The 8961-nt window shown below is 39.3% G+C and overlaps 1 protein-coding gene across 2 annotated transcripts; it reads right to left on the reverse strand.

Moving 5' to 3' along the window:
* Positions 1-2178: 2178 nt before the first annotated feature.
* Positions 2179-4111, reverse strand: LOC137047516 (zona pellucida sperm-binding protein 4-like). 2 transcript variants are annotated; one of them, XM_067425256.1, is made up of 9 exons: positions 3897-4111; positions 3701-3860; positions 3434-3621; positions 3265-3362; positions 3023-3180; positions 2743-2935; positions 2527-2674; positions 2372-2444; positions 2179-2286 (listed from the first exon to the last, which is right to left on the reverse strand). In XM_067425256.1, exons 1-9 carry the CDS (start codon positions 4074-4076, stop codon positions 2210-2212), a joined length of 1275 nt encoding a protein of 424 aa, XP_067281357.1. In that variant the 5' UTR covers positions 4077-4111; the 3' UTR covers positions 2179-2209. The 2 variants fall into 2 exon arrangements, with proteins under 2 accessions (XP_067281357.1, XP_067281356.1); XM_067425255.1 differs by having other exon boundaries at positions 3701-4108.
* Positions 4112-8961: the final 4850 nt, after the last annotated feature.

Below are 8961 nucleotides of genomic sequence, written 5' to 3' on the forward strand. Positions count from 1 at the left end.
CCAATGACACATCAGAACACAAGACAAGGGAGCGCATGGCAGGATCACATGACAAACCAGGAAGTGCATAACAGTGAACATGCATAGACAGTAAAAGAAATGGACTGAGCGATCCCATTGACGTCAACGGCGAAATAATGAAGTCAACCTAGGGGCACTCACTTCCTGATGGCTGAGCGAACTGCGCAGGCTCAGACTGAGCTTGACGACGTAGATGTGACGTGAGCCTCCTGTCTGACAGCTGTAGGTCTTCTAGTAGTTGTGGAAAGTGAAATCTGAATCACGTTGTTTAAATATTTTCTCCCGTTGCTTTTGGCTCACTATGGGCTTCTCCCCATTCTTCCCCCTTGACTTTATCAGACTTTATGTCTCCACGTCCCCCCGACTGTCTCATAGACAGTAAAAGATTGCCTGCGAGCGTCTCCTCAGGTCTATACGGTAATTTTTCAACTGTGCGACAGAGTCGCGTTGGTTATGACGCAATCGTTAGCCTATTTTTACAAAAACAGCTTCTGCGGGGCGATAGTGTAAGATACAAGGTAACGGAGCCTTTTATGCATTGTCGTGTTCCTTTAGAAATAAACAATGGACAAATGGAGTCTTTAAACGTCTCAGATGTAAAGGTATTCATTGTCAAAGTGACTCAAAAATGAATGGGAGTCAATGGGATGCTAACAGCAGGTGATGGCTTGGTTAGCAATGGCCGCCCCTATGGGTGGAACGCTTTCCGAGCGCTAGATTACCCCCTCGTGAACATGAAAACCTAAAAAAAATGAACCCAACACCAAAACACCATTTGACATTCTTTTGTTGAGTCACTTTGATAAATTAATTGCTACAAAATTTTCAGTGGATAGAAAAACGACTACACTGTAAAACATTTATGTTCAATAAGTTATGACAATGTTTTTACATTGTTTTAACTCATCAAAATAAGTTGAGCAATGTTAAACTTGTGTTTATTAGTTAAACAAGATGTAACTCATTTTTTAAAGTCAGTTTAACATAATTTAAGTTGGAATAACTTAAACATCCAAGTCGATTCTACTGCAAAAGTTCAAAATTTGCCTTTTTTTACAGTGTAGATGCTTTTAAATAAGGCTAACAGCTCAGGCAGCCAGCACTTAATCAGCCAACTAACACTACATTATTTTGAAGTTAACCAGACTGGGTGACTCCCTCTATTTTTGACTAACCACCAGTCTCAATTTTATAGAAGACGATAATGCAATTATCGTCAAACACTTTGCTTTTTAGATTAATTTACTTAGTATTTTTAGGTGAAAGTGCTGCGACCAAAACGTTAAATAGCATTTCTAAATATATGGTAAAATTTACTCTTGGGTAATTACATTAGGGTTAAGTTACCATAAGATATATAGTTCCAACTTAATCTTTAAAATGTATAAATTACATGAATTAATGTATTAGATTTCAGTCCACAAAGTAATTTATGTATGGATAAGAGACCTCAAATTGAACCAATCAGCCATGAGAATGTCACTCCCCTGTTCCAATAAATTTAAGCCCCGAGTTTCTAGTACAAATTAAAGGTCACTTGGCAAATGGGTTATAAAGACTAGTGTTTGGCTTTTAACAATGTTAATTTAAAATAATATATCATTAAAATCCTTAAGCAATTACATATAGTCACTGTCAAGATATAGAGTATAATAAAAGTTCATACAAATGCTTCTTAAAAAGAAAAATTAACTGAATTCAGAAATTACTTGCACTAACAGATACAGTTTACCAAGTTGTCCTTAGACAGTGCTTTTCTTGCTGTGTAAATTTGTTTAAATGCCGAATATTCTGCAGGAGAGAGAACTAAGCACACTGCTTGACCAAGTGAATGTTAGCGTCACTGTTCCACAAAATGTGAGTGGCGGTTCACTACTGATGACACAGTCAAACTCAAGTTGACAGAAAGCAGATGAGCAGCACCACAGGACAAACAACGCCTGAATTTATTGGCTTGTCTCAACGTGAAACCAATCCCATAACCCTAAGTTTGCAACGCTACCACAGGCCCCAGGTTAGCAACTGGAGCTTGGCAAAGTTCAGGCTTGGGCAGAAACTGGTTTAGTTCAAGACAAGCACAACTTTGGGAGGAGGATAAATGGTTTAGTAGTCTGGCCTAAAAATCAAACTTAGAACAGTCACAAAAGAACAGACACGGAGTTTCAAGAAGTTTATTAAACCACTAGAGTCACATGACCAGGTTAACTTCTCCACTAGACACCACAGTTTGCCCACTAGAGACAGTCTTGATGTTAGCATCTCTCCCTGAAAAAGCAGTGGTAGAATCATGAGGGGCATTTAAAAAAATTAAAATTATCATGGTTCCTGAAGGTTTAGAGCAAGCACTCACTTTTCCTAGTGCAGCTTTGCTCACAGGAGCCAGAAGAGGGATGGCACACTGCTGTACTACAGTGGATGAAGATCTAACATAGGGTGAGAAAGGGTTAAGCCACAGAAATAAAAAAAACTAAAGTTAAGGGGTTAAGGCAAGGCTGAGGATCATACAGTTTCTTGCAGAGGAGCCAGTGATGCTGGATCCACAAATGTGAACATCTTTACAGCAAAGCGCTTGTAGTGGGTTGGGAACTGAAGACCAGAAGATCCAGGCACCGGAACCAGTGTGGTCAGGTAACGGTCATCCTGGTAAGGGCATCTGAACGGCAAAGAGGCAGTCAGAAGTGCCTTGCAGCACACTAGATGGAGAAAGACGGCCTTACTCACCCGTTGACCAGAAGGTCCCACTGGGGTAGACTGAGTGGACTGGGGGTTGATGTTGCCCAGCAGCGTCCCAGCATTAGGACAATATTGGGGTCGGTCCTCTCCAAAATGTGCACCTCAACAAACACAGGCTCCCGTAGGACTTTTGTGACTGGATAATCAGCATCACTGTAGTAGGATGTGTATGCCTCATCCCCTGAGGAAGAAAACCAGCTGTTAACCAGAAACTGCTGCAACCAGGAGTTTTAGAAAATACTTCTGCATACTTGGGACAGACACTTACCTTCTGCACAGCCTTTGGTGACACATTGACCATTTGCCAGTCTAAGCTCCACCCTGAGGGGTCCAGGAGCAGCTACTGGTGGCGGTGCAGGAACAGTGTTGACCTCCACAACCAGAGCTTCCACAGAAGTAGCGGAGTACCTACACTGGAAGAGAAGCCTGGACAACAAACAGTGAGTTTAGCATTTATTGAGGATTAACAATTTATGCATTAAAAAAAAAAAAAAAAAAAAAAAAACCTACTCAAAATGGCTGTCCCTTGTGATGGAACCAAGTGGTCCAACACCCACTTCATATGAGGAGGTCATTCTGTTCTCATACACCACATATCCACTGTCCTCCTGCAAATAGTAAATGTTGGTATCCAGTCCAGTCGAAGCCATGCAGAACAGAACCACAAGCAGCTACTCACAATCATGCTTGTACCACATGCAGTGACGGGGAACTGGTATATAGCAAAGGAAGGTGTGGATCCCACAGGACTGCAAGCTGGGTCACTTCCACCCAGGAGATGGACTGAATCCAGGCGCAAGCGAGGTAGGGTAACATCTCTAGCCACCACTACCACAAACTGACCATCTCTTATACACTGAACAGTCACTGGAACAAGGTACAAGAGCAGGCTATTGCAGAGCAGCAGTTTAACATGAACACAGTTACAGTGACTGAAAACTCTTACCTGCCTTCCCATAGAAACACTGCTGCCCGTTAAAACAGCAGTTGATAGCTTGACACTCAGCACCACTGATACCAGGTGGGCCACACTGGATCTGCTCATAATCAGCTACAGCACATTTGTCAAGGGGCTCTGCCTGCGCCACTGGCTGCTTAGGCTGAAACTGCTGAGGAAACTTTTGACTAGCTTGCTGTTGAACCTGCTGAGGAAACTGTTGACTAGCTTGTTGAACTGGCTGTTGAAGCCACCGGTCAGTTTTCTGTAACATCAGAGTTTGAGGATTCTGGGGCAGATTACTCCACTGTGGAACTGCATGACAGAAAGTAAAAACCCACACACAAAGTGTCAGCAATTGACCAGCACACCAACTTCCTGCCATTGTTCAACAGCTAGTCACACTGTTTAGATGCTGCGCTTTGGTCTTTTTGTATTCTACAGATTTTGGCTAATTTACGATAATCCCTCCCTCTTCATTAACAGTCATGATTCTCCAGACTTGCCCAAATGGGAGCTCATGCTACCAGAAAATTCTCATTGGTTCTCAAAATAAACACATGTGATGATTTTTTTATTCCAATTATGGCCTGTTTCAATAAGTAGGTTCAAGTTTAAAAATATTATTTAATCAGGTAAAGCTTTAAGCATAAAAGGTGCATATAAATTCCGTTCAGTGTCTATTTCAATGTGCAGTAGCTGTTTCCTCAGTCTAATGCTCTTTTCACATAATGTTCTCTAATCCAACCAGTTACATTTGTGAATTAGGATAATTAAATGAACATTTAACTTCTACTCAGGCCCAATAGCAATGAGGATTTTCTTTTGTTTTGTAATTTCCAGTCAAAATATCTAAAGATTCTTAAATCAATGTACATGTTCTAGTACTACCAAAGAAAACTTATAATAAACTTATTTCCTGAAATAATAATAATATTAATAATAATAATAATAATAATAATAATAATAATAATTGAAGTGTTTTTTTTTCTTATTTTGCAATTTTTTGGCAATTGGGTGAAAACAAATTCTCAGTAAGAAAAGCATTTGTGCAGCATGAATGAACGAAGTATTTAAACACCAATTTTGTTTAAACATTTAAACAAAGTGCTTTAAAAAGGGGGAGGAGAGCGGAAAAAAAAAACTGGGTTTATGAAGAAAATTTGCTTCAGACCAGGTTAGGTTCAAAGAGTAAAGCCCTATTCGGACGGGATTAGATTGACATGGGGATGTGGGGGTAAAGTAATTTTACCTCAGGACATCTGTAATATTAATGGGAAATTCACACGGGATAAGACATCTCAGTAAAACTAGCAGAAGTGCGAGGAGTAACTCTCTTTACGCACCACTGTAACCTTCTTGTCGTCATGTATGTATGACATTGCTGTTATCACATGAGCAAACACACAACATGAATCAGTGAATCGATCAAAGATTCGGATAGAAATGCCAATGTCACGTGATTTCAGCAGTTTGACAGTTTGACACGTGATCCAAACTGCTGAAATCACGTGACATTGGCGATCTGAATCATTGATCGATTCACTGATTCATGGCCGTTTGAATCTTTATTTGAGAAACACTGAAGAGAAGACAATAGGTGTGTTCGACATCGGCTACGGCTGGATGCATGCGATCGGCGAGAGTAGCTGAGTGCAGGCGGGGAGGAGCTACAAACGGAGACGTGAAGTCGGACACTTTCTACCTCCCGTGGTGACGCTTGCACTGCGTTTGCAAACTTTATCACAGCTGAAGTTAAATAAATGCAATATTTCTCAAATACACAGATGTTTCAAATTATATTTTCATCCAATACTTTATACACTGCTTAATAAAGCGTCTATTTGGACAAGATTAAAGTTCAACATATATAAACCTACACTATCTATGAAGTGTTGTCAACGGTTTTTATCAGTTTTAGTTTGATAAACATGACAATATAACATCGCGACTACAGGAAAAGAGGTTTTACTGTTATAAATAAATGATTTGTGAGCATTAGCTTGACATAAGTTTTTAGAATAAACACAAAACGCACGTGATCACTGTCATACGGCGAATCGGCCAATCGTGGATCAGCTGTGTCGTCATCAGAGCTCTTGCATCCACCTGCAGTCCCCCTTGAGAATCTGCAGCGGCTGCATCAGCCGGCTGCTCTCTAATCGCTCTCGCGGTACTTTGTTGACATACGTCACAGTCACGTGCTGTCGGCGCTGTCTCAAGTCGGACAACATTTCTAACCGGCATGCACTGCTTTAAGTCAGCCGCCGATCGGTCTGCGCATCGCTAGGTGAAGTCGAACAAGCCTAATGCTGAATAAAGTATTAGTTTTTGTTATTATTGGACCAAAATGTATTTTCGATGCTTCGAGAGATTCTAATTAACTAACTGATATCACATATGGACTATTTTGATGATGTTTTTATTAGCTTTCTGGACATGGACAGTAAAGTGTGCATAGACTGCATATGCTCTGGGACTAAAATATAAAATTAAACTGTGTTCCGAAGATGAATGGAGGTCTTACGGGTGAGGAACGACATTAGGGTGAGTCATTAATGAAATCAATTTCATTTTTGGGTGAACTAACCCTTTAAGTTACCTCTCTTTCAGAAACATGCTTGACTTACCCTGCTTTCTCGGGTTGAACATACCTCCCATTCTGAAATGGAAAACCCAGAGTTCCCCTCATTTCAGGGTTAACATACTCAGAGTTTTCACTTAACCGCCTTTCTGAAAGAGCCCCAGACTGCATGATGTTCAAACTCATCGGATCACTGCTCTTTTCACACTACATGACTATTTGGGGTATCATTCATTCGCTGCTGTGTTCACACACTGCACGATGAATCGGTGACAGGAGGTTTCACACTTCATGTCTTTCCAATAGGAATTATCACAGACAACTCTCTCTGGTGCGCAAACTATAATTCACAACCAAACGCGTGAGATTTGACAAGTAAATAACGTGAGATCACACGTGAGACTGGAATTGTTATTAAAAATGATAAACTGCAGAAAGTTTGTGATCCAAATTGTCTGTGCTGATTTGCAGCAAAAAGGAGAAAAAGAAAAAAGTTGATGGCAGAGGAAATACTTGAGGAGACACAAGGAGCAAGGATTGTGTTCTGCAAAGAGAGTTGGAGGTAAATAAATAATTGTGTAATGGGCTGCTGCTGGTTGAGCAAATGTTTGTGCTTTGTTTCTGTTTGATATAATGGTAAATATATCTATTAAAATACCGATATTTGGGTCTATAACTCCTCCCTGAACCTGCTATCTCCCTCATTGACTGTAGGTAATTTTCAGTCAGAACACATTTCACTCAGCAGGTTTTGAATCCCAAAACCTGTCAGCGGAAAAAGTGTGGCACCCACACCTCTCGCAGTTCAAAATGCTTACGCTACGTCTGACGACACTGCACACCAGTTACGCTTGTCAGGCATAGCTTAAGCTTTTTGAACGGCGAGAAGTGCGGGCGCTACACTTTTACCAAAATTTAATATGGAAGGTAATCGGCCGAAAGCTAGATAATTTACTTTATAAAATTTTAAATATGAATATTTTTCTTGCACAAACTCATCGATTAGCTTCAGAAGGCCTTTATTAACCCCCCAGAGCCGTGTGGATAAGTTTTATGATGGATATAGATGCACTTTTATGGGCAGTCAATGCCATTATAAAGCTTGGAAATCCAGGACATTTTTTAAATAACTCTGATTTTATTCGTCTGAAAGAAGAATGTCATACCCTTAAGAAACAAAAAAATATTGCAGTATATTGGAAAATTTCATGCAATACATTAGGCAATATATTCACATAAATGGGAATTAATATTTATATGTTTTAATATATTGCAATATATTGAAAGCGGCAATCATTTGTATATTTTGCTATATATTACATGAATATATAATATATTTTATAATACCATCAATATATTAAAATATATTTCAAGTAATATATTGGTAAATATATTTTCCTTTCGTAAGGGTATACACTTGGATAACTTGAGGGTGAGTAAATCACGGGCTAATTTTCATTTTTGGGTGAACTAACCCTTTAATGATGTGACAAATCATGGACAAATATCATAGAAGACTAGAATGGATAAACCCAGCCCGATCTGCCAGCGATTTTTATTATTCCCAGCAGCTCAGGCTGGAAACCTGTACATACTTTTAACTTGCTTCTGCTTCAAATTTGCAGGGACCAATCATAAACCGGTTTATCCACCTGCCGTGCTATAGGTGGGTTTAACCCAATGATGGATAAAGAAGCGATGAATCGTTGGTCTGATTGGTTGAAGGACTATCTAACTGTGTACAGAGTCATTTGAACTATGCCCCTTGATCAGATCTCTTGTGGTCTGATTGGTTTAAGGACAATCCAATTTCATACAGTCATTTGAACTCTCCTGTTGATCACACCTTTGAGCAGTAAAAATAAAAAGCAAACTCCCCAGACCAATGTTCAATCTTAAAAGACTGAGCTTGGTCTGGTGATAGCCTGACAAATACAACACCCCATTTGTAATGTTTATTTCACAATCCTAATACACCAATATTTAACTTTCAAATAGCATTATAAAAATGGCCCAAAGTGAGCAGAGGTAGCTGGCATGTCAAAGTATCAACACAGGCAGTTTAGTTAGCCATAAAAAGGTGCAAAGACCAAAACAGATAAGTTGACTATCTAATTTGATATTAAGATCAGTGGCCCAGAAGCCTATACCACAAAGCCAGTTTAGCAAGCCAAATGTTTAAGCTTAGTTTGTGCCAGTCCTGGGTTTTAAGTGCCATTAAAGTGGTTTGGCTTTTGTGTTCCTCTTCATAGTAACATGCTCTACAGCTAACCTGCTCTGGAGCAGTTTGTTCTGGATAAGACACCTCAAACTGAAATTGGACCAAGCCACTGTGAACAAAGTGACACCTCTGATGCAATAAATTGAAGCCCCCAGTTCCCATGCCAAATTAAAAGGTCACAACGTAGCAAAGGGCTTTTAACATTTAGTTAAAATAATTTAGATATTACTTATGTAATAAGACCCTTAATCAAATTACAAATACCCATTGTTGAAGTTAATATAGACTACAGAAAAAGGTCATAATTACCATATTTAGAATAAAAAATAATAATACAAAAAGCTATAAATGTCCACAGGTTAGCCTAAAAGTTCAAGTGTATGTATTAACTAAACTTCATAAGTTTTATTTGCACTAACATAATTTCTTCAAGTTATTTTTAGACAGCTCTTTTCTTGCAGTTTA

This window comes from Pseudorasbora parva, chromosome 19 (genome assembly GCF_024679245.1).
Source record: "Pseudorasbora parva isolate DD20220531a chromosome 19, ASM2467924v1, whole genome shotgun sequence".
Classification (NCBI taxonomy): Eukaryota; Metazoa; Chordata; class Actinopteri; order Cypriniformes; family Gobionidae; genus Pseudorasbora; species Pseudorasbora parva.

Bases quoted from the DNA above. Each gene is read 5' to 3' on its own strand.
- LOC137047516 (XM_067425255.1), bottom strand. From the start codon at position 4,076: ATGGCAGGAAGTTGGTGTGCTGGTCAATTGCTGACACTTTGTGTGTGG. The intron at 3,181-3,264 runs GTAGGTTTTTTT...TTTGTTGTCCAG, and splicing joins ACAAGGGACAGCCATTTTGA to GCTTCTCTTCCAGTGTAGGT. The intron at 2,936-3,022 runs GTAAGTGTCTGT...TTTCTTCCTCAG, and splicing joins CACCAAAGGCTGTGCAGAAG to GGGATGAGGCATACACATCC.